General features: G+C 36.3%; 5 protein-coding genes across 5 annotated transcripts; 4 read left to right on the forward strand and 1 right to left on the reverse strand.

The window, feature by feature from the left end:
• The first annotated feature begins 3,037 nt into the window (after positions 1 to 3,037).
• LOC111810373 (uncharacterized protein At4g06744-like) lies at positions 3,038 to 5,546 on the forward strand. Its single transcript, XM_023697080.1, has 3 exons — positions 3,038 to 3,611; positions 4,311 to 4,816; positions 5,280 to 5,546. Exons 1-3 carry the CDS (start codon positions 3,038 to 3,040, stop codon positions 5,544 to 5,546), a joined length of 1,347 nt encoding a protein of 448 aa, XP_023552848.1.
• Positions 5,547 to 7,626: 2,080 nt separating this feature from the next.
• On the forward strand, positions 7,627 to 9,290 carry LOC111810718 (uncharacterized protein At4g06744-like). Its single transcript, XM_023697474.1, has one exon. It carries the CDS (start codon positions 7,929 to 7,931, stop codon positions 9,198 to 9,200), a length of 1,272 nt encoding a protein of 423 aa, XP_023553242.1. The 5' UTR covers positions 7,627 to 7,928; the 3' UTR covers positions 9,201 to 9,290.
• Positions 9,291 to 10,179: 889 nt separating this feature from the next.
• On the reverse strand, positions 10,180 to 13,899 carry LOC111810611 (CBS domain-containing protein CBSX1, chloroplastic-like). Its single transcript, XM_023697340.1, has 8 exons — positions 13,424 to 13,899; positions 12,860 to 12,944; positions 12,707 to 12,771; positions 12,295 to 12,343; positions 11,701 to 11,753; positions 11,111 to 11,226; positions 10,660 to 10,717; positions 10,180 to 10,570 (listed from the first exon to the last, which is right to left on the reverse strand). Exons 1-8 carry the CDS (start codon positions 13,640 to 13,642, stop codon positions 10,496 to 10,498), a joined length of 720 nt encoding a protein of 239 aa, XP_023553108.1. The 5' UTR covers positions 13,643 to 13,899; the 3' UTR covers positions 10,180 to 10,495.
• Positions 13,900 to 16,641: 2,742 nt separating this feature from the next.
• LOC111809979 (polyadenylate-binding protein 8-like) lies at positions 16,642 to 20,842 on the forward strand. The gene is made up of 9 exons (XM_023696488.1): positions 16,642 to 16,888; positions 17,897 to 18,015; positions 18,120 to 18,776; positions 18,906 to 18,983; positions 19,151 to 19,240; positions 19,401 to 19,538; positions 19,734 to 19,907; positions 19,988 to 20,200; positions 20,325 to 20,842. The coding sequence occupies exons 1-9, from the start codon at positions 16,642 to 16,644 to the stop codon at positions 20,574 to 20,576; spliced, it is 1,968 nt and encodes a 655-aa protein (XP_023552256.1). The 3' UTR covers positions 20,577 to 20,842.
• Positions 20,843 to 22,037: 1,195 nt separating this feature from the next.
• LOC111810163 (40S ribosomal protein S16) lies at positions 22,038 to 22,761 on the forward strand. Its single transcript, XM_023696762.1, has one exon. The coding sequence runs from the start codon at positions 22,112 to 22,114 to the stop codon at positions 22,544 to 22,546; it is 435 nt and encodes a 144-aa protein (XP_023552530.1). The 5' UTR covers positions 22,038 to 22,111; the 3' UTR covers positions 22,547 to 22,761.
• The last annotated feature ends 3,066 nt before the right edge of the window (positions 22,762 to 25,827 follow it).

The following is a 25,827-nucleotide window of genomic DNA, read 5'->3' on the forward strand; positions in this document are numbered from 1 at the left end:
ACTATTTGGTGAAATGGGTCGAAACATTCCGGAGTTATTTTAGCCATTTATCTCTATTTGCTAGGTTATTTCGATTCTTCGAGCCCTTATTGTTAGTTTAGAATGTCTTCTGTATTACGTATAGGGTTGAATGAGAAGCAAGACCGAGCTTCGAGATAAATTTTAATATTTTATTTTTCTTATTTTTATTAAGTTGAAGTGGTTAAAAAAATTAATTTATAATTATTTATAAAAGGTGGTTGGGAAAATTTTGAGACAAATATTTGGGTTATAAGTTTAATATTGGTTAGGTGAAAATATAAGATCATATTAAAAAAATAATTAAAAAAATCATGGTAGGTTTGAAATTTAATAAACCCTTTAATTTAAAAAAAACTTTTAAATTCATTTTCTATACACTTGTAATTTTCTAACGTTTTTTTTTAATTATTATTAAATGAAAATTGTTGATCGTTTCAAATTATTACGTTTATTCCCACCTTTTTATAGTCTAATTAATAAATAAATAAATAAATAAAGACTTAAACTTTCTTATCTTATAAATTAAATATTAAAAAGTCGTACAATATTGTAATAAATCTAATAATATTTCATGCTATCGACGCTAATTTTTAAAGGTTCAAAATTTAATTTTACAACGTACTCGAAATAATTACATAATAATTTTATAAAAAATCAATTAAAATAGTTATAAATCACTATGACGGTAATAAAATTTTAGAGCTTAAATTAAATATACCCATTAACTTAATTTATCGATAGAAATTGATTTTTCTAAAAATACGAATCATTTAATGGGACAAATATCTTTATATTATAAAGTAATTTGTAATATAATTTAATAAAATTTCTATAGTCCTAACAAATTTGAGTGCGACACGATTCAATAAGACATCGGTTCATTCTTAATTAACTCCCAGTGGATTTGTGCGTCTTTTTAAATAATTTATTTATTTATTTTTTAATATATCAAAAAATTTTTATTAAATTTCCTATCATATTCTTAACTAAAGTTATTTTTAATAATTTTTTTTATTAAAGTCAATTACTGAATTACCTAATAAAATGTCGAATTATGATTTGACAATATCAAGTCAATAAAAATTTATTATTTTTAAATTAAAATTTTACTTTTCCTGATTAATACTAATTTATTTATTTTTATCTATATATGGAATTGATCAATGTGTTATAAAAATAATATTTTTTTGACTTTTTATTCATTATTTGAGTTAAAACGAGATTAGTTCGATGATCAAATGAAGTTAATTTAACGGTCTAAACACAAGTGTCATCATCAAATAATAATTTTTAAATTAAACGGATCATTTTAAAATATAAAAAGATTAAAAAAAATTGAAATACAATATTGAATATTTTAAAAAAATTAAATAGACAAGAACTTTTATTTATTTATTTATTTAGTTGTGACTTAAAATAAAAAATAAAAAATCAATATTCACTTTAAATTTTTATTAATTATCACATGATTTTTAAAATATGCATATTCTGTAAATTCCAAATAGTTGACTAAGTCGTCCTTTTTAAAATTAAAAATTTTCCCCTAAAAATTGTAAAATATTGGTCTTTTTTATTATTATTATTTATAATTGGCTGAATTTTGTTTTCTCTACCAAACACAATAATTGGTACAGCAAATAAATGGCTTTTATATATATATATATATATATATAGAATAAATTCTTATCTGGTCGACGTGGCTAGAACATGTTTAAAAATTAAAATAATTAAATTAATTCTAGAAATTAAAAAATTAAAAATTACATTCTAAAATTCAAAGTTATATCAAATATATTATTTAATTTTTAGAAAATTTTATTTCTTCAAGAATTTATTATAAAAAAAGTTAAAAGTTAAAAAGGTAATGTAACTTAATTTTAATAGCTAGTAATTATTAACTGTAATTATTTCTTTAAATCTTTTTTAAACCTAATTTTATTGAAAATATATACAAATGATTATTAAATATATATATAGAAAAGTTCAATGATTTTAATATTATTATTAAAAATTGATTTAAATATATTTAGGTCCGATGTCAATTTACCTGAGAGGGTAAATGGACAGTAAATATTCTTAGACTAAATCCTTTGATATTTTGAGGAAAAAAATATTAAATAACAACATGGGCGGCCATTTTTGTTAATAGATATAATAATAATATATTTTTCGAAATAATTATCTAAAATAAAGTACAAATATATATATATATATATATAGAACATGGTATTTCGTGGTATTTTATATATTTTTTTTCTTCAACATTTGACATTATAATGGAATTAAATAGTTATAATAAATAATATATCGCAGCTCCATGATTAACTCACGATGATTTTTGTCTGCTTTGACTTGTTACGTAAGCTGTTATCTACATGGTTTTTAAAACTCGTTTTTAGGGATAGATTTCTAACTTCCTGGTTGGCACACTGCTTGGTGTCTGACTCTTATATCATTTGTAACAGCCCAAGTCCACTGTTAGCAGATATTGTCTTCCTTGGACTTTCCCTTCTGGATTTTCTCTCAAAGTGGTGTCGAGACTCACGAGCACATGTTGACATTAATATTTTTGTAAATAAGTGATATTAAGGCCTCTATCGAGCCAGTTTCAAGTTTAAGAGGTCTAGAACTAAGATCATCTCTAAGATAATATCCAACATGAGCTGAGTAATCGGGAAGTGTAGGACACCTTAGCTAGTATGGTCGACACTAGGGCACGTGGGATATTCTTTTTCGTTCTTTTATTAATTTTACACATTTTTTATTTGTAACAAGGAAAGTTTCACACTTTCGAGGGCTAATTTTGTAAATTATATTTTAAAAGTTGCAACGTTAACGAACCCGAATAATCGTCTATTGTATTTTAAGAGCTAATTTGACGTCGGATTATGGTTTAGAAGTCGGGTGATGGTTCGGGTCGAGTTTAATTTAAAAGCGATTAAAATAAACTTAATTCAACATATAATTTCTCTATTTAACACCATTGTTCTTCATTCTCCTCTTAGATGCAGCAGCCATGGCTTCCTTCTCTTCTCTCTCAACCTTCTTCCTCCTCCTCCTTCCTCTCACCTTCCTTCTATTTTCCTCTCCCTCTCCGGTGCAGGCTCGGCCGGCGGCCGGCGACGGTCAACTCAACTCCCGAGGTGCCCTGGAAATAATCATCGGTGGCGGACCCGACCCGAACCCGGAAACTCCGGAAAACCCGCCGGTTCCATGTCCGCCGCCGCCGCCGGAGTTCGAGAACGAGCGGCTGAAAAAGGCTTACTTTGTGATACAGAGACTGAAAAGGAAAATCACCGGCGGGAGGATGGATGTGGTGAAGACATGGAAGGGGAAGGACGTGTGCCGTTATAAAGGATTCCGATGCGACCATTTACCGGACGGGATGAAAGAGAGGACGGTGTCGGCGGTGAGCTTTACTGGGTTCAAATTTGAAGGTCCGGAGCTGTTTCTTGAAGGATTTATGGATGAATTGGATGATATTGCTGTGTTTCATGTCAATTCCAATTTCTTCGTTGGCCCGATTCCCGAGAAAATTAATCGCCAACGATTCTTCTTTGAGATGGATCTTAGTAACAACAAACTTCCCGGTAAGTTCGTTTTGAAATTTTGTGTTAGGAATCACGACTCTGCTTTGCTTTGGGTTTTCGTGAGGTATGTAAAGCCCTCGAACAGCCTTCCTGAGTCCTCGAATAAAGTCTAGGGAGCCTTCGAACAAACACCATTTGTTCAATACTCGAGTCATTTTTTTACTATACCTTCGAGATTCACAACTTCTTTGTGCCTCCCGGAGTCCTAGAACAAAGTCTAGGGAGTCCTCGAACTGCCTCTCCTTAATCGAGACTTGACTCGTTCGCTAGAGTTCTCGAACAAAGTACATCCTTTGTTCGATACTTGAGTCATTTTTATACTACACCTTTAAGGCTCACAACTTTTTTATGCCTCCCCGAGTCCTCGAACAAAGTCTATGGAGCTCTCGAACAGCCTCTCCTTAATCGAGGCTCGACTCATTCTCTGGAGTCCTCGAACAAAGTGCACCCTCTGTTCGACACTTGAGTCACTTTTGACTACACCTTCGATGCTCACCACTTCTTTATCAACATTTGAGGATTCTATCGACATGCCTAAGTTAGAGCATAACTCTGATACCATGTTAGGAATCACGACTCTCCATAATGATATGGTATTATCCACTTTGAGCATAAGCTCTCGTGGATTTACTTTAAGCTTCCCAAAATGCCTTATACCAATAAAGATGTATTCATTACTTAAAAATGTGGACTTGACAGGGGAATTTCCGACAAACGTGTTGGGAGCGACAGAGCTAACATTCCTCGATCTTCGTTACAACAACTACTGCGGACCAATCCCGGAGCAGATATTCAACATGGACATAATCAGCGCAATTTACATAAACAATAACCAATTCAGCTCAAATCTTCCGTACAATCTAGGGAGAACTCCAGCCAAGTACCTGACATTTGCCAACAACCAGTTGTCGGGACCGATCCCGAGAAGCATTGGGGACGCGAAGAAGACAATGGAAGAAATTGTGTTCTTCAACAACCAATTGGAAGGGTGTTTGCCGTTCGAGATCGGTTACTTGGAAAACGCCGTGCTGTTCGACGCCGGGAAGAATCGCCTGACCGGACCCATACCGCTGTCCTTGGCTTGCATGGGCAAGATGGAGCATCTGTATTTGGCGGACAACCAATTGTACGGACCGGTGCCGGAGGAAATCTGCAAGTTACCTAAACTTGGTAACTTCACGTTGAAGAACAATTTCTTCACTCAGGTAAGTCTCCTATCAAATTTTAATTTTAAAATATATTTTTATTTTTAATTGTCTTTTAATTTTTAAATTTTAATTTTCAATTTTGTATTTAAAAAACACTTTTTTATTTTATTTTAAATAGCTTTTAATAGATTTTATTTTTATTTTTTGTTTAATTAAGTTTTTGAATTTTCAAATGAAGAAAATTCTTAAAATTTTAATTTTGAATCTAATAATTATTTAAAATTTAATTAAAATAAAGTATCTAATTAAATTTTTAAAATTTTATTTTTATATTCAATAAATTTCAAAATTTTGTATTTAATAGATATCTTCAAATATTTCTAAAATTTTCACGTTAAATCTATTAAATAAATTAAAAGTTTAAGAATTTATGACGTGACTGACTGTTTATTAAATATAATATAAAATTAAAAGTTTAAAATTTTAAAAGAGGGGAGTTTATTTTATTTTATTTATTTAGGTGGGACCACACTGCAAGAAGCTAATAAAAAAGAAGATTCTAGACGTTTCGAACAACTGCATACCAGGGCTCCGGAAGCAAAGATCTGAAGCAGAATGTGCAGAGTTTGCATACAGACCCAAATACTGCGGGGACGACAAATCGTTCACGTACATTCCTTGCAAAAACAATCATTATTTTCATCCTCACGTCTCTAAACCTAACAATAACGTAAATTACGTGTCGCCAAAGAAAACGTACGCAGCTCTCACTCCCGAGCCCCAATAAATAAATAAATAAATAAATATAACAAAAACTTTATAATTGAATTTGATTAATAAAGTTTGTATTATATTTATGCCCATTTGATGCTTCTAAGACTAAGGACCCACATGATGGTTGTTTTATGTTGATTTTACATGATATTATATAAGAGAATGATAGGGTTGGTGTTATTATTATTATTTTTTTTTTTTTGTTGACTTTATCGTTAATCTTATCGAATAAATTGTGGCGTTCTCTTATTTTTTTATTATTTTTTATTTAATTCTACGTCGTTCTTAAATAATATGAATTTGATCGATAGTAAATATGTAACGACCCAAAATTTATACTTAATTTAAAGTCGTTACTGTATACATATCATAAACATTGAATGCAGAAATACTTTATTTAAATTTTCATAAACATAACTTTCAGCTTTAAAACACAGTTATGGACATAAAATAAATTAATGTTTACATTAAAAACATCTTATCCCATCTAAGTCTAAGAAAATAAATACGACAACTCTATGCATGTGTCATAGTCTCGAGTTGCGATACCGTCGTTAGTCGTACATGAATGTCTTGTCTTAACTTGAAATAGAGGTAGCACGTGGCTTGAGTATTTTAAGAAATACTCATTAAGTGGCCCACTATTGGGGTTAAATGCAAGAACATGTGAATGAAATGACGGGACCTATCATATCAGTCTATTTCTCGTACGACACTATTCTAACTAATATGAATTTGATCGGGCACTCTTTTGTTCGTAATCTTATCAAAATGTCATAGGGTGGATTATGTCATCACGGCTCATGCTGATCTAATTGAACCAACATAAATAAATAAATAAATAAAAACTTTATTATTATATTACCATAAATTCATTAAATAAAATAAAGTAAAATAAAAAGTTGTGAAAGCAACTTTTAAGCTTTTGTAGTATTCCCATAGTTTCTTATTGTTTGTTTGGTGCAATTTTATTTTTTTAGTTTTCCAATAATTTAATTTTAATTTTTAAAAGTAATATAGAAAAATTAAAATAGAAAATATTTGAAGCATCCGTGTGACACGATGATTCGAATAACTCGAATTGTCTAATCCAAACCATAAGGGTTAGTCGAACAATAAAAAAATAGGGTTTACAGCCGAATCCAATACAACTTAATCCTATTATAATTTTAAGTTACGCTCGGAAAATGTTTAATACTGTAATTTTATAAAATTTTAGTTATTAATGTTCGAGCCTTCCTTTTGGGCATACCCAAAAGAGAATACAGTCTTTCGTGGGCGTGAATATCTGAATAAGACGGATGGCTATGTAGGTTGGTTCGGAGGATAACTAATTTTTTTAAAAATAATTAAAAAAATAACTTGACTGCTGAATCCAACCGAAAAATAACGAATTGAGCTGAGTTGGAATGTGAACGGAAATTAAAAAAATAAAAGAAAAATAACAAAAATTGGAAATAAAATCATTAAAATAGGGCAAAATGACAGATTTGATTGTAAAAATAGGGCAAAATAAAAAGCACACCAACTTTCCACTACCTTTGTTAGGATCATTAGGCGCACTTAATATTCATCTCTTATCATTTCTAACTTGACAATTCAATACAAAAATATTGTATGGCTCTAATCAAACCATGTCCTACAAATGTATGGTAGATGTACCTCTTATTTTAATATCGATATCTACTTAGTGGTTTAAAAAGCATACGTGACTCTAAAAATGGACCACCGTGCATATGCCTAGTTCTCATTTATATACATCTATTACGTGAAGTTTTAAACCTCTTATACCGAGGATTCAAATAAAAAAATTTGAATTTCGACATGCAATGTTCTCAGTATCCCTATTTCACGGCTTAACCCCACTGCTAGGAAATATTGTCCTCTTTGAGCTATCCCTTCCATACTTTCCCTCAAGGCTTTAAAACGAGCCTACTATAGAGAGGTTTCGCTCTCCTCCAATCGATATGAGATCTCATAATAGAACTGTTCTAAGACAAATACGCTTAATTTTGGATTTCATATGGTTGATGCACTGAAAAAGAAGGTGCAACTTACTGGTATGAATAGTAACTATCGTTTTTTATAACTTTATATCGTTGGAATCATTTTGATACGAAAAGGGGTGGTGCACAAATCTTTTTCCAATTCTTAGTCAAATTTTGTTTGAAAGTTCATAGAAGTAAAAACATTTCCCACACTCACTATAAAAATGGCTCATTGGGCAAATGCCTACCACATTGGTGGAGAAAAGAGGCCATTTTTTAGTGGTTTGTGAGTCCAAGTCAATCACCATTATAAAAGTGTGTGTTCATTTTGCACTCATAAACCCTTTATAAATCCCCTCCTTAATCCCTCTCCCATAGCCATTATCCTCCTTCCAACAACCTTAATTATGCACTTCTTTCTCACCATTGTCCTCTTCCTTAGCCATTGCCTCTATGTATCATCAACAAGATGTCCGCCACCGCCACCTCCGCCGCCACCAGAGTGTCCCCCACCTGAGTCCCCGCCGCCGCCTCCAGAACCTTGCCAATGCCAACCGATCCTCAGTTTCTTAGACCAAAGACTGGCCGTGGTGTACCCCATCATTCAGAGCTTCAAAGCTCTCATCACTTCTGACCCTTTTGGCGTCACACAAACATGGGTCGGCTCTGATATCTGCAAATACAAAGGCTTCTTCTGTGACAATCCGCCCGATAACAAATCCGCTCTCGCCGTGGCAGCCATTGACTTCAATGGCTTCCAACTCTCCGCCCCCACGCTCGATGGCTTCATCGACGCCCTCCCGGACCTTGCCATCTTCCATGCCAACTCCAACAACTTCTCCGGTACAATCACCCCCAAAATTGCATCACTCCCATATCTCTACGAGCTTGATTTAAGCAACAATCAACTGTCGGGTCCTTTCCCAACCGCCGTTTTGGGTGTCACTGATCTGTTCTTCTTCGATATCCGATTCAATTTCTTCACTGGGTCTGTTCCTCAGCAGGTCTTCTTAAAGAATTTCGACTTCCTGTTCATCAACAACAACAATTTCGGTATGAGATTACCCACAAACTTCGGTTCAACAACCGCTGCTTATATCACTTTAGCTAACAACAAATTCACTGGTCCGATTCCAAGAAGCATTGGAAAGGCTGCTGCTAGTTTAACTGAAATCTTGTTCCTCAACAATCAGCTCACTGGGTGTATTCCATATGAAGTGGGGTTCTTGAAAACGGCGACCGTTTTCGACGCCGGCGAGAACTCGCTGACCGGCCCGTTGCCTTGCTCACTCGGCTGCCTGGAGAAGGTTGAGCAGCTGAACTTTGCCGGAAACTTCCTCTACGGTCAGGTGCCGGAGGTGGTATGTGAACTGGGGAATTTGCTAAATCTGTCGCTGTCGGATAATTACTTCACCAAAATTGGGCCATCTTGTAGGAAACTGGTGCGAAGTGGGGTTCTTGATTTGAGAAAAAACTGCATACGGGAGCTGCCTGATCAGAAATCGCCATTGGAATGCTTTCTTTCCTGTTTGTTTCGACATCCTTGTCCATTTCCAGCAACTTATGGCTTTGTTCCTTGTAACAAATCTGCAAGCATCCTCCATTCTTCTGGCTCTGGCCGACAGAGAAGAAGCTCTGTTCCTATTGACAATGGTGGTCTTTCCACTAAAAAACCTTAACTATGAGTGTTTGTGTGTGTCATGTCTGGTTATAGTACAAGAGGATTAATAATCCACGTTGAGTGAACCATTATAGATATTTAACACTAAGAACATCCGTGCCTGAGAGGCGAACAGCTTCGTCGTGTCTGCGAACGCCGTCGCCATCACCGTTCAGCAGCAGCGGCGCCCATATTCACCTCTCTCAAATACAAAATTTTAAAATATTCCGTTGATTTTTATTTTTCAAAATAATTCCATGATGAACTCAACTTAAGTGGACTGAATTTTATATCCCAAAGATAACCCATAAGAGGATATAAAATAATTTACTCTCTTTGTGTGAAGTCCCAAATTGGTTGGGGAGGAGAACAAACCACCGTTTATAAGGGTGTGGAAACCTTCTCCTAGCAAACTCGTTTTAAAGCCTTGAGGGGAAGCCCAAAAGGAAAAGTTCAAAGAGGACAATATCTGCTCGCAGTGGATCTGGGTCGTTACAAATGGTACCAGAGCCAGACACTAGACGATGTACCAGTAAGGACGTTGGGCCCTGATACCAGACAGGGGACGATGTGCCAGTAAGGACGCTGGCCCCAAATGGGGTGGATTGTAAAGTCCCACATTGGTTGGTTGGAGGAAGGAAAGAGTGCCAGCGAGGACGCTAGGCCTCGAAGGGGGTGGATTGTGAAGTCCCACATTGGTCGGGGAGAAGAACAAACCACCATTTCTAAGGATGTGGAAACCTTCCCCTATCAAACGCGTTTTAAAGCCTTGAAGGGAAGCCCGAAAGAAGCCCAAAGAGGACAATATCTGCTAGCGGTGGATCTGGGCCGTTGCACTTTCGGATTTTAAAATTTTAATTTAGCTTGAAATTATTTTAGATTAATTTCAGTTTGGTCTCTATTTTGCATACTTAAAGTTCAGAACTTCAAAATTCAGCCGACATAAACATGAACTTCAAAACTCGGTTAACATGAACATAGTTTAAAGAAATATTCTAGATCAAAAAGTAGAAAATACTCACTAATTATATTCAAAATGTTTAGGGAAATTTAAACAGTAATATGACTAACTTAATAGAGAAATCATATAGTGGACTGACCTGAAATGCTGGGGATACCTAAATGTTGCAATAGACCAACATTTCTCAGTTAGGAAACTGGGAAGAAGAATCTTAGAACAACAATAAACTTCCCTTTAAGGCAAACTATTATATATATACTATATTCATGATCTACAAATCAATGCTAAGCTTTTGAATAGCATGTTTACCTTACCATAGAGCGACACCAGCCAACCAGCCAACGTTCCCAGAATTATGTCGAACTTTCAGCAGCACGTTTTATCTGCAACGCAGCTCTAACGACATTTCCCCTAGTAATGATCCCCACCTTTAACATTCAAACACAAGCAACTGAGATGGTTGCCTATTACCGAGGGAGCTTTAAGAAGTTAAGATGGTTTAAAGAAAAATTCCTACCAGCTTGCCATCTGCATCTACCACCGGCAATCGACGATATTTTGTTTCAAGCAACAACCTAAACAATCGATGGTTTCAGACTTCGGTAGCCACAGATTAACTTATAAAAATGGGTAAATTCTTGATTCTGCAGTCTTTTCTCTCTAAAATGTGTCATTTAAGCGTTGTTTTTTTTGGAAATTGGAAGCTTTTTGCACAGCTTATGTACACAGAATGAAAAAGTTTGAAACAGAACGAACTACAGAGGAGAATAACATGGACACCCGCACATCAAAATCTCTAAGAAGTAACAGTTGCAAAAAAGGAGAAGAAAAACTAGCCTTTTTTCTAAGAAAGTAGATAAACAGTCTAATTAAACGAAATTGCATACTTAAAAAGAAAATTTGATTAAATGTTTAGGTTGAAACATTGAAGAAACCATGGATTATATAGATTCAGATAAAAGGATTACCTGGCAGCATCTTCTAAATTTGAAGTTTCACGAACAACTAGCGGAGCAGGCGTCATCAGGTCGCCAACAACTTTACCATTTGTTTTACAGAGAAGTTTCTGTAACTCATTGAATGTCTGCCACCATATTCAGCAAAAATATACTTTCATCATATTTTTTTTTAATTTAGAAACAGTGGTGATCATGACTCTATTCTTTCTTCAAAGAATTTTAAGGAATAAAGGGATGCCAGTAACAGAGCTAAATTCAACGAGTCTTCTTTCTCTGTATAATTTTACTTAGTCAAGGGATGTCAATGGCAGAGCTAATTCCTGAGACTCCTCTTTCTCCGAAAGATGTTACTTAAACAAAGGATCTCAACATACCGAATTAGTACTCCAAGGATCAATCGAACAATATTTTCGAGTAAAAAATAAATACTAAAAAAATCTTTCTGATAATTTGGGTTCAAATAGCTGAAACTCAACCCAACCAGTTTGATTGATTGATTGAGTTTTCTGAGTCATTGTCTTCTTAAACATCCCTCATGTTTGCCAAACAAGAAAAAAAAGAAGCAAATAACCAGAAAATAAATGACATTGCTTACATACTTTCCACGAACTATCGACATCAGGAAACAGATTGGTATCGCTTTGAGTACCACCTAATTGTCAATAACAGGGGGGAAAGATTAAGAGAAGCAATGGAATAATGGAACACAATAAAATATAAAGAAAATGTAATTTTGCCTTCAGAGTCCAGCAAGGGAGAGTGAGCTAAACAACTTCTAATGACTATTTTTCCTACTTTTAAACTTGTCTAAAAGTTCAAAAAATATTTTGGAAAAGTTGTAGCTAGACAAAAATAACATTATCAAACAAGAACATAATCGATAACATGCAAACAGTAAAAGATGTTGTCACTTGTCCACCTTTGCATCAAAATAGAGTTTGATGAATCAACTCAATCAACGGTAAAAAAGTTTAATTGATGTTTATATCCTGTTCACGTAGCAAATATTCATTCTAAATGTTTCAATGCATATGACTGGGAAATGTTTGGTCTCTAGAAAACAAGAATGATTTGAAGGAAGATTCTTAGGAATCAAAATAAGAATAAAAAAAGTGTTAGTAACAACAAATAAAAAAGGATAGAAACCCGATTTCAGTCGGAAAGCATACAAGAACGATTCCTCAAGTATTTACCTGAAATGGAATCGAGTGCTAATAAGTCATAATCTGAGATGACTCCGACCTGCCACAGCAAAGCACTAAATCAAATTTTTTAGTACAGCAGGTAATTGGATTCAATAGTAGTTTGGATTCTTGACAACAAGTAATCTAAACGTTGGTGGACTAACTTCCTGACATGGCTTAAGGGTAACCCTTCGACCATAGATGCACATTCACCACAACTCCACAAAAACGAAATGAAAAATGACCGTACAATGTTGATATTTTTTGCAAGATTCTCAGTGACAACAAACCAAAGGCCCCTTCCCCAGTACCCTCCGTAAGAACATCAATGGACTTTGGTAGTTTACTTCCACAGTATGTTGACAATGGCAATATAAAAACACTCACGGGAAGCACAAAAGGGTGAAAGGAAAAACTCTACCAAATTCCAATCTTCATCAACAACAGGAAAACCAGTTATTCTCTTCTCCACCAAGGCCTCTAATGCTGTAATCACAAAAGCCGATGAATTAAACAATGATCATTAGTAACACTAATGAAAATAATTAAAATTAAAGCACTAAATCAACCGCACCTTCATCAGCTGTTGTTGTAGGCTTAACAACATAAAGATTCTCCTTTGTCGTCATAAAATCACCAACCGTATGCGTTCCTCTGATCTGAAATCACCGTGATAAGAGCTAAATACGGAGGGCCAAGCAGTCAAACAAAAGTATAAAACAGAAGGCCTAAAATAGCCATAGACAAGTTAATTCCCCAAAATCCTCGTCTCTAAAACAAAATATATAAACAAACATAACATATATATTGTTAATAAGTATTTTCGAGGCGTCTGATTTGGTTCTATTTTCCATTCTAAAATTTTGCAGCATACTCGTAGACGGTGCTGATTATTTCCCTTCGATGAATCGTCAACAAGCAGAAGCGTAATCTCATTTCTTCACAGCCGAAATGACAGCATATTTTTGCGGTTATTTTCATACGTGTTCATGCAGAACAAACGTAGAAATCTTAATTAAGCGACATTAAACCAGCACATAGAGTCCCGTTTTCAGTAGATAACCTAAAGACAGTAACGTAAACGTGAAGATGAATAGAACAAATGCAGCCAAAAGAACGTGGAAAAGAAATGACAAACCGGAAAGGAGCCGACGACGCTAGCTCCAGAAGAAGCAAGAACCAACGGCAAGGGAGGTCGAGAGGAATATCGATCGGAGATCCCAAACCGCTGCAGCTTAGAAAGAGAATTAGACGAAGGCAGAGGCTGGCGACGGCATGGATGCGGCTGAGAGTGGCAAAGATGATGAGGATAAGCCCGCGGCAGAGCATGTGAATTGGAGAGCGAGATGGAGCTCATTTTGCTTGGCGCTTGACGAGTAGCTGAGAATTCCACAGATGGAGAACCGATTACAATACTCTGGGAATACAATAGTTGGAAGAATCAATGGCTGATCTACCGGACGGAAGAAAATTACAACCGGAAATCTTCGAAATCAAAGAGGAATCGGAAAATTAGGTTGTAATTGACTTCCGTTCCGTGCAAGGAAAGGAAGCGACACTTTCCCAATAGAACGCGGGTTAAATGGAGAGAGGAAAATCCCGCCTGGTCGGTCGGAGATATTCAACAACGTTCATGACTTTAATCAATGAGCGGACATACAATGTGAGATGTTGGGCTCCAAAATAATAGTCTCCCATTTTATAATCAAATAATACTCCATCCTGTCTTTTGAACGAACCCAAAATAAAGTCATGAGAGTTTATGTTTAAAATGGTCAATATCGAGAATCGTGTTTATCTAACACGGTATTAAAGGGGATACGTATTTTGTTCGAGGGGAGGTGTTGGATAATGAAAGTCCCACGTACACTAATTCAGAGAATGTTGGGTATAATTGAAGCGGTAACAACTCAAGTCCACCGCTAATAGATATTGTCTTATTTGGAGCTGTAATAGCCCAAGCCCATCACTTGGACAATATCTGTTAGCGATGTGCTTGAATCGTTACAAATTGTATCAGAGTTAGACATCGAGCTGTGTGCCAGCGAGGACGTTGGCTTAAAATGGGTAGATTGTGAGATCTCACATCGATTAGAAAGGGAAACAAAACATTATTTATAAGTGTGTAACACAAAGCCAAATAGAACAACTTAAAGATTTGACTAAATAAAATGTATGTTTATCGTTTATCCATACTTCGTGATTGACTTTTTAAATTCAGCCTCTTAAAATTCTCTAAACGTTTTTTATAAGATTATGAGACTTAACGAAACATGTTTTTTTTTGTAAAGATGTGAAAATCTCTCCCTAATAAACATATTTTAAAAATATGAGGCTACTGACGATAAGTAACAAGCTAAAACAAATGAACAACCCGAAAAATAGAGTATAAATTTAAACCAAGGAAACCAATTTAGACGGTTTATTAATAATTTATAACTATTTTCATTTTATTTAATTTATCATGTAATTACATAATGACACGTGTAAAGTTACGCAAATAATGTTATAAAAATGCCTAAATAAATTTTATTCTCATGTGAAAATCAATCGTGGATGATTTTAAAATAAAATTTTAAAAATTGATTTGAAATTACTAAATTTAATTTTATTCTCTTGATTGACTAAACAAATAACCCACGTGTCATCGTGTCATTGGTGGAAATGGAGTGGGGTAGGGCATTTTATTAATAAGATATAGGGTTCGGATTAAAGCACGGTCGACCTATTATTACTAAGTTTTGTATTTTTATTTTTTAGAGACAAATCCTCAATTTATTTATTTATTATTATATATAATTCAAATTTTCCGACCAAGATTTTTAAATTAGGATTTTAATTATAGATTATATATATATTTTAAATTTATTTATTTATTTATTTATTATTATATATATAATTCAAATTTTCCGACCAAGATTTTTAAATTAGGATTTTAATTATAGATTATATATATATTTTAAATTTATTTATTTATTTATTTATTATTATATATATAATTCAAATTTTCCGACCAAGATTTTTAAATTAGGATTTTAATTATAGATTATATATATATTTTAAATTTATTTATTTATTTATTTATTATTATATATATAATTCAAATTTTCCGACCAAGATTTTTAAATTAGGATTTTAATTATAGATTATATATATATATATATATATATATATATATATATATATTATTATATATATATATATATATTTATTATTATATTTCAAATTTTCCGACCAAGATTTTTAAATTAAGATTTTAATTATAGATTATATATATATATATATTAACGGATGGACTTGAGCTTTGAGTTTGGACTAATTTAGAACTAATAACAGTTTGGACTAATTTAGGAGTTTTTGACTTGTCTATTTATAGATAATTATTGGACAAAATAAATTGTTTTATCAAACAATATTTCTTATTTATTTATTTTATTTACTAATAATTATCGTAGAAATCGGACAGTTGCAAAACCATTGACAATAATAATAATAATAATAATAATAAGAAGCTGTTTTTTTAAATAAAAAAATTAAATTACTTTTTGGTCCTTATATTTTGGATTTATTTAAATTTTAGTCTACTTTTTGAATTTTAAAATATTAATAATAAGAGAATGTAATATATTTTAAAGAAAGAAAAAACAATATTAACAGATTTTTAAAAATAAGTTTTGAATTTGAATCTCTATTTTTGCTGAGACCGTCACTGTCAACTGAAAAACGTTACCGTTACCGGTTACCTACGGATTCCCGACTTGACCTCGTCAGATGGGCCCTCAGATCTTTGAGATGGACGGTTGAGATTTCGCGTATAGATTTTATCTCTAGGGTTTACCTGGAACTGTCCATATATATAAAGCCTTGCGCCTTCACGCTCTTCCTCTTTCTTTTAGTGCAGTTTCATCTGCCCTCCAAAACTTCGCGTTTTTATTACCGTCGTTGTCTCCGTCGCTCTCTACGTCACGCGCCGCCCCGGTTTCCGGCGGCTAGTCATCTCTTCTTTCGGATCCTTCCGATTATCTATCCGGTCCTCGTCCTTCCCTCTCCTTTTTCACTATCATTCTCATCCTGAAAAACCAAAACTATTATTCGTTTTAGGAGTAGGAAGATTTTTCGTTGGGGGTTGTTAATTTTTGGTTCAATTTCTAATATCGTAAGGGTTTTTGTTGTCCTCCCCGGTTGTTCATTGCGTTTTGCTGGCCTTTTTTGAGTGTCTGAAGAATCGCCGTTTATTGATTCCTTCTTAGGGTTCGTTTCTGAATAACAAAAGGAGAGGGAAGTGAGGGGAAAAAAAGGCAAAAAAATTAATTTATTGAAAGATTTTTTTTGGAAAGTAGTGAAATTATTTCGAGTATGGCGGCTCAGGTGCAATCTCAGCCTCAGAATGCTATTTCCGGCATCAATCCAGCGGCGAATGGTGGTGCCAATTTTGTGACTACTTCTTTGTACGTCGGAGATCTGGACCTTAACGTCACGGATTCGCAGCTTTATGATATATTTAATCAGGTGGGTCAGGTGGTTTCGGTTCGCGTTTGCCGAGACTTGACGACCCGGCGATCTCTTGGTTATGGTTATGTCAACTACAGCAACCCACAAGATGGTTAGTATGCCCTCTCTTTTCTTTGCTTCTCTCCGGTGTTTAATGTACTTTGTTTATTGTTGTTAGTTCAATTTCGGTGGTGCACATTTCTTAGCCGGTTGACTGATTGCTTAGACTGGTAAAATGCTGAGATTATGTTAAATATTAGGGTGAATCATGTCTATTAATTCATTCATGTATCAAGATAATTGAGCCCACCGATCCCGAAAAGAAAAGCGTTTAGCAATCTGATGTAAGTGGGGAAAATTAGTGACGCTATAGGGGATAACAGTTCTAAAAGGTTGGGCAGATGGTTTGGGGTTGGGGCTCTAACGAATAATTTTTGCTGTCTGATGGTCATTTCTCAATACAAGACATGGAGAAAACCTGGTCATTTTATAATTTGGAGAACTGGATCATGGGCCCGTTTGGTGGGCTGGGAGATGCTGAGGGTCATCTTATTGCATTATGATGTTTCACGGTTATGAAGATCGTCTATTTGGAAGATGATCAAGGAAAATATGTAATGGATACGCCTCACCTTCTATAGATATGGCTTTTGGTTATAACGATTTTATTAAGATAGCAAGAACTGGGATGATCTTAAGCTAGCCTTGTGTAGCGTGCATATTTTAAGTTGATTTCTGGTTTCACTCTTGGGCTAAGTGATTGCATGTCCTTCATTGAAGCAAACGATCCATGTCAAAATCAATTTGAATTTTTAATTACGCTTCACCTCTAGCAATTTTGCTTAATTTTGGCAAGCTTGTTGTAAAGTTTTCGACAGGAAAGTTTGTGCTTTGAATTATTTAAGCTTTTTTACTGTTGGAATTGGAACAGTGATTTTAGGACTTTTGATCCCTGTCCTCTCGTCATTTGAAAAGAGAATTGTATTTCAGACTATCATGTGATCCAAACAATGATATCACAGTCATTATTGCTTCAGATTCTTGTATCTGATCTTATACCTCATTGAACTTTAAATGGCCACATCTTTCTTCCTAATACAATCATTTTTTTCTTGAACAGCTGCAAGAGCATTGGATGTGCTGAATTTTACCCCTCTTAATGGAAAGCCTATAAGAGTTATGTATTCTCACCGTGACCCAAGCATTCGCAAAAGTGGGGCAGGAAATATATTTATCAAGGTATCAGTGTTTTTCATATTTTATGTGCTTGTATCTTGTTCGTTTTTTTCAAGTTGATTATTTGATTCTGTTCCCAAGTTAATTTTGCACTTTAATTTTTTCAGAATTTAGACAAAGCAATTGACCACAAAGCTCTGCATGATACGTTTTCTGCATTTGGTAGTATCCTGTCCTGCAAAGTGGCTTTAGATTCCTCTGGCCAGTCAAAAGGCTATGGTTTTGTGCAATTTGACAATGAGGAGTCTGGCCAGAAAGCAATTGAGAAGCTGAACGGCATGCTGTTGAATGATAAGCAAGTTTACGTAGGACCTTTTCTTCGTAAGCAAGAAAGAGACGGTGTTGTTGACAAGTTGAAATTTAACAACGTTTTTGTAAAGAATTTTTCTGAGACAACTTCTGAAGAAGAATTGAATGATGTTTTTTCTGAATTTGGGACAATCACCAGTATTGTTGTGATGAGGGATGCTGATGGAAAATCAAAATGCTTTGGATTTGTGAATTTTGAAAGTGCCGATGATGCTGCTAGAGCAGTTGATGCCCTTAATGGAAAGTTAGTTGATGATAAGGAGTGGTATGTTGGGAAAGCCCAGAAAAAATCTGAAAGAGAAGTTGAATTAAAGAACCGATTTGAACAAACTATGAAAGAGGCAGCTGACAAGTACCAGGGGGCGAACTTATACATTAAAAATTTGGATGATAGCATTGTTGATGATAAGCTTAAGGAGCTGTTTGCTTCATTTGGCACAATCACATCATGCAAGGTTATAATTTAATTTTTATTCGTGTAATTCTCTACATCGTCTTTTGAGGCCTTTCACGTAATTCTCTACATCGTCTTTTGATTTAGGCCTTTCACGGTTAAAGTATTATGGTTATATTGTGTAATTCAGGTCATGCGCGACCCCAATGGTATAAGCAGGGGATCTGGATTTGTTGCATTCTCAACACCCGAAGAGGCTTCTAGGGCTGTGAGTGGATGTGCTTATTTCTTTTCCCTTCTATATGTGATTTGTTTTCAATTCAGAAACATCCCTACAGAAAATTGATGTAATAGCTGTGTTTTTTTCTGTATATGCCTGTTATTAATGATACAAAATATGGAAGAAATGTAATAGTTCACTGGTGTAATTGATAGCTTATGGAGATGAATGGCAAAATGGTTGTTAGCAAACCGTTGTATGTAGCACTTGCACAGCGGAAGGAAGATAGAAGAGCCAGATTGCAGGTACTTCCTCTTACGTTTTCGTACTTATACATGGCATTGCCATTGTAACTTCGTTTGTCAGCATTTGGCGTTGGGGTTAGATAACTTTCTAATGGTTGCTTCCCTTTTTTTTTTTTTTTGTCGAACATTATGACTTAATGGCTTTGACTATGTTCTATAGGCTCAATTCTCTCAAATACGGCCAGTTTCGATGGCTGCTTCAGTTGCCCCTCGGATGCCAATGTATCCCCCGGGTGGTCCAGGTATCGGACAGCAGTTGTTTTATGGTCAAGGTCCTCCTGCAATGATTCCTTCCCAAGTAACTACTTTCACCAATTCCATATTCTCTCTCTTTGTTCTTGCACCAAATGAGTGGTCAATTGTGTTGAAGTTCTTATTACTCCTCGACTTTATCCTTCTATCTTGCCTCCTGGAAGGCGTGGTGTGCATGAGATTATGAGAGCGACATTCTGAATTATTGTTTTGTTTGTTTTATGGGTATGATTTTTGCCAGGGCGGCTTTGGTTATCAGCAGCAGCTTGTTCCTGGTATAAGGCCTGGTGGAGGTCCAATGCCGAATTTCTTTGTCCCAATGGTTCAGCAGGGCCAGCAAGGCCAGCGCCCTGGTGGCAGACGTGCAGGAGCTGTCCAGCAAAACCAGCAGCCTGTTCCAATGATGCAACAACAGGTTGGTGAATTTTTCTATCCTTCTTTTTTTCTTCCTCGTGTTACTTAAATGGCAATTTTGGTTGGGTCATTGGATGATAGATGTTGCCTAGAGGAGGGCGTGTCTACCGCTATCCCCCAGGAAGAGGTATGCCTGATGTTCCTATGCCTGGTGTTGCTGGAGGCATGTTTTCTGTTCCATATGAAATGGGAGGCATGCCAATGCCATTGCGTGATGCGGCCCATTCTCAACCCATCCCTATAGGTGCTCTGGCTTCTGCTCTGGCAAATGCTACTCCAGACCAACAGAGAACGGTAAGCATTTTCTACATTATAAACGTAGGAGGAGGGTTTGTATGTCAAATACTTCCTGCAAAGCATGTACAAAACACCTTAGATCTCTGTATTATATTGTTGTCTTGAATTTTTGAACATGTAGATGCTGGGGGAGAATCTGTACCCGCTCGTGGAACAGTTGGAGCCCGACAACGCAGCTAAGGTAACTGGAATGCTTCTGGAGATGGACCAAACTGAGGTTTTGCATTTACTCGAGTCCCCGGAGGCTTTGAAGGCGAAAGTAGCCGAGGCTATGGAGGTTTTGAGGAATGTAGCTGCAGCCCAGCAGCAGCAAGCTGGGAACGCAGCTGATCAGCTAGCCTCTCTGTCGCTGACCGAGAACCTCGTGTCGTGAGCTTTGCTCGTGTTCATAAAGCTTCTTGGGATGATGCATGGAATGATGATACGTGTACTAGTTGTGTGATACAATTGACTGTTTGTTTATTTGCTTTTTTCTCCAGAAGACTGCTGACATTTTCTTTGTTTTTTTTTCAGTTTTTGGTTCGTAGTTCTGCTTCTCTAGTGCTACTCTGTTTCCTTAGGAAGAAGCTTTTTTTTTTTTCTTTCTTTTTCATCTTTTTTTGACATTAATCCAAGGTACTTCTACTATCTTCTGGTATATCTTATGGTGTCTCCTGAGTGGCATAAATGTGTCGGGGCCAAAGAAATTGGGACGTTATTTTCTCGTTGAGTTAGGTTGTGTTTGGAATAACTCTCTTAGCTTTTGATGATAGTTCCACATTTGATAATTTAGGGAATGATCATGGCTTTATAAACAAAGAAACTCTCTCCATTGGTGTGAGGCCTTTTGAGTAAGACCCAAGCAAAGCCATGAGGGCTTACACTCAAAGTGGACAATATCATATCATCGTGGAGAGTCGTGTTCATCGAACCTTCCCCCTACCAAAAGTTATATACTGTGAGCCGTTGTTGTTAGTCTCTTGCTTGCATATATAACGTCTCTTTCAAAAAATCTCTTTCTGCCCTCGTTTTCTAGAACCTTTTTCTTAAACCGAAGCCGGAGGCTTGAGCATACGTCGCTTGGCTTGACCGTAGGCGACGTAAGAACGAATTGGTTTAGCTCACTTGTCGTTGGAAAGTGAGTGCTTGGCTTAGCTCACCTGTTTTTGCATTGTGAGTAAAGAATCTAAATACTACCCTAAAATGATATTAGCTTTTAATTGCAAAGTAGTTGCGGAAGTTGATGCGCCTATGATAGGTCGAAGCTAAAAAGTTCGGAATTTGTGGTTGGGACGGAATACATGTGTTTTATTTATTCACTTAACCTAATATTTTACTTAAATTTGATTTTTATTAATTAAATTTAATGTATCAAATTAATAAACTATTCAATTAAAATAGTTAAACATTTATTAATGAGCAAAAAGTTGGATTCAAAATTATGTTGTTGAACTAAACCGATAATGTAAAAATAATTTAATATAATAATAATAATAATAAATGAAAAACTAAATTAAATTGAAACATACTAAAAACATTAAAATTATGTCCTAATAATAATAATAATAATAATAATAATAATAATAATATTAAAAAATTGTTTAGTTAAATATATTCGTATAATATAATTATGTAAATAATTAAGTCACTAATTAACATTTCAAATTTTTTATTTTTTGACTTTTGAAAAATCTGTTTAAAATGTATAATTTTGGAAGTAATTTGTTAAAGAAACCAAACGGTGCGTTTTGAGTGTTTGGGAATTGGGTTTTGTATGTAATTTATTGATGAACTGATGGCATTTTTTTCGCAACTCCAAAACCCTAAGAAACAAGTCATATAAATACCTGCACCAGGTTTCGCCCCACGCCTGCACGATCTGATTACAATTTGGGGCCTTCACTCCGGTAGTCCTCTCAAGCCCTAGCAATGGCGGCTTCGATCGAATCGGTGCAGTGTTTCGGACGCAAGAAGACGGCAGTAGCCGTTACCTACTGCAAGCGCGGCAGAGGTTTGATCAAGATCAATGGCTGTCCAATCGAACTGGTTGAGCCAGAGATCTTGCGCTTTAAGGCCTACGAGCCTATCCTCCTCCTTGGACGTCACCGTTTCTCTGGTGTCGATATGCGCATCAGAGTGAAGGGTGGAGGTCACACCTCGCAGATCTACGCCATCCGACAGAGCATTGCCAAGGCTCTTGTTGCGTTCTACCAGAAATACGTGGACGAGCAGAGCAAAAAGGAGATTAAAGACATTCTGGTCAGGTATGATAGGACTTTGCTTGTTGCCGATCCTAGGCGCTGTGAGCCCAAGAAGTTTGGTGGTCGTGGTGCTCGGGCTAGGTTCCAGAAATCATATCGTTGATCGGAAAGTACTAGGCAACTATGAAGGAGAGTCGTTAATCGGTAACGATAATCTGTTTTGGTTTCTGAGTTCACATAGATTTGAAGACTTCAAATTATGGTTCAGTTTATGCTCTAGTATAAGTAGTTGGAACTGTAAGACTTTTGTTTCCGTCGATATTACGATAATTGCAACCCAAATGCTTTTTGAAACATCTTTAATTCTTCTGCCAATTATTTCTATTTGTGTTATAGTATCTTATGCGATAAATTTTCGTTGAATATGATCATCTAGCCAATGAACGTATTGTTATTTGGTTGAAATCGTTGTTAAGACTTACGAGTGCCCTGAAATATTATGATTTGGGGTTCATTTCAATTGAACAATTTTCTATGCTGAATCTTCATTCTTTCTGAGCAGTCGTTAGGCCATTTCTTCTTCAGTTACTTGATTTCTATTTTGTTTAACCTCCATCATAGATAATAGAAATAAGATTCGAAGATGTTTGACTTATGGGTTATTTTGTGCAGTTCAGGATCAAGAAGTTAAACTTGTTGAGTATGTAGTTTGTTTATTTTAGGATTTATAATACCTCATTCTTTCACCTGATACAAATAGTATAGTCGGTATGAAATTTTCTAGAACAGAATGAACTTAGTACTCGCTCTTCCCTTTTCTCCATTTATATCATTTCAAGAGGTTCTAATTTTTGTTGCTTGTATTTAGTTAACTGTGGGCTTGGATTTTGTAAAACTTGGTATCTAGTTAAATAGGGAGGATGAACAAACCTACATGCTTAATGTTTGAGGCCTTTCGATCGTGACCGTGACCCATTGATGTATTTTCTTTTGCAATTTGATAATTTATTAGCCTACATTGATGATTGAAACAAGAATAATATAAGTTATATCTTAGACTTGATCGATGATTGTGACAAGAATAATGCAAGTCTATTTTATCCTAGTTATGTTATGCAATTTTTCGTTATTAGACTCTGTTTAACTGGTTACAGGGGGAGTGTAGATTTTTGAATTGAGATAATTACGTGCACGAGACTAGATACTAAGGTGGTTGAATCATAGGAATTCCTTGGTAAATGAATTCTATGTTGGATACATGTGAGGAACAAAATATGTTTGGAGGGCTGCTGTTAAGAAGTGAGGAGTAGGGGAATGTCGGGAGCCATCAGGTGTCTATCGGAATCCCAATCCCAATCCAACGAGAAGATAGGTGCAAATAATTGAATTTTAAATTACATCACGTGCGCTTTTGGACTTGGCACGTGAGTGAGGGAGGAGCGGGTATACCAATTTTCAAAAATGTTGACTTGGGGAGAGAGAAGAAGCTGAGAGTTAAAGAGAAAAATAAGGAAAAACTAATAATAGGATAAGTTTTTTTGTGAGCAAGTTAATAATAAATTGACGGTATTTAATATTTGATGCTTACGTGGAATTTCAAAAATAGAAAAAGAAAAGAAATTAAAACTCCTATTAATATGTTTGCCTTTGGAACACAAGCTTCCGTTGAGAAAAAAAGGTGCTGAATGTGAGGTCTCAAATGTGGCGGCCCTCTACCAATTTGCAGAGCCCCCGTCGGAACTCATCGATTTCTCCTCCTTCAGGCAACAATCTATGTAAATCCTCCTTCGTCTTCCTGTGAACGTATTTCGATGGCCACTGCTGATAAGCAGAAAGAAGATGGGAAACTAAGGAAGAAATGCCATCGAAGAAACTTGCAGATTGAGGAATTCCCCACGTTCACCAAATGGTTAGGGCCACGCGGTCGTTCAAGTTCCCGCGACGATGCCAGTTCCAAATCTTATAAGCGTGGTGTTCCCTATCCTCCTGTTAGGAGGATACCTCGAGATTCGTCGAGTGGAGGTGGTGGGATAGTTGCCTGCGATGTTTCCAAGGAAGATGGAGGAGTGGCTATAGGTGAGTCGATATCTGCGCGAGGGGGTTGCTGCTGTTGGCAACGCTCCAAATCTACTCAGCGGGAGTGTGGACTCAACTTCCATTTCTCTCTGAGGAAGAGCAAGGTTGTTACCAATGTTTCAGAGGGTGTCGCTGCTGGCGTTTCCGATGTTCGGGAGGAGCAGGTTGTGGAAGCGGGTGCTGTTATAAATAGGGAGGGGTGTGGTTGTAGATGTTCCCCAACGTTCCACATCTGTGGGAGGAGGAAGGTACCGCCCACCGGAGTTTCATACTTGCCTGAAAAGAGGAGTGGCCGTCGAAATTCCAGATCTGTTAGACGACGAGGCTTACCGGTCGTTGACGCTCCAAATCTTCACAAAGAGGAGGGACCGGCAACCGACGGCCCTGATGTGGTCAAGGAGGAAGTGGCTACTAGTTGTCCAGATTTGGTGAAGGAAGGAGAGGCCATCGCTGCTCCAGGTCCGTGCAAGGAGGGGAGTAGATCTTGTTGTTCACAATGGAAATGTTTACCGTCGTTTCCAATGTGTGGGAGGAAACTATCTGTCGTCGAGGAAGAGGTGACTATCGAGGAAGAGGTGAGTGTCGATGGTCCAAATGGGCCGGAGGTTGAAGAAGTCGCTAATGGTCCAGAATTAGTGAAGGAAGGAGAGGCCACCGTTGCTCCAGCTCTGTGCAAGGAGGGGAGTGAATCCTGCTCAGAATGGAAATGTTCGCCGTTGATTCCGATGTGCGAGAGGAAAGTGGCTACTGGCGAGGAAGAGTTAACTGTTGTCGATGTTCCAAATTTGATGGATGTAGAAGTCGCTAATGGTCCAGAATTAGTGAAGGAAGGAGAGGCCACCCATGATCCAGCTCCGTGCAAGAGGAGGAGTGGATCCTGTTGTTCACAATGGAAATGTTTGCCGGCGTTTCCAATGTGCGGGAGGAAAGTGGCTACCAGCAAGGAAGAGTTAACTGTCGTCGATGTTCCAAATTTGCTGGATGTTGAAGTCGCTAATGGTCCCGAAGTAGTGAAGGAAGGAGAGGCCACCGATTCTCTAGGTCCATGCAAGAAGAGGAGTGGATCCTGTTGTTCACAATGGAAATGTTTGCCGGCATTTCCGATGTGCGGGAGGAAAGTGGCTACCGGCAAGGAAGAGTTAACTGTCGTCGACGTTCCAAATTTGCTGGAGGTAGAAGAAGTAGCTAATGGTCCAGAATTAGTTAAGGAAGGAGAGGCCACCGTTGCTCCAGGTCCGTGCAAGGAGGAGAGTGGATACTGTTTTCCACAATGGAAATGTTTGCCGTCGTTTCCGGTGTGCGGGAGGAAACTGTCTGTCGTTGAGGAAGAGGTGACTGTCCACGATCCAAATGTGCCGGAAGTCGCTA

The sequence above is a fragment of the Cucurbita pepo genome, chromosome LG14 (assembly GCF_002806865.2).
Source record: "Cucurbita pepo subsp. pepo cultivar mu-cu-16 chromosome LG14, ASM280686v2, whole genome shotgun sequence".
Classification (NCBI taxonomy): Eukaryota; Viridiplantae; Streptophyta; class Magnoliopsida; order Cucurbitales; family Cucurbitaceae; genus Cucurbita; species Cucurbita pepo.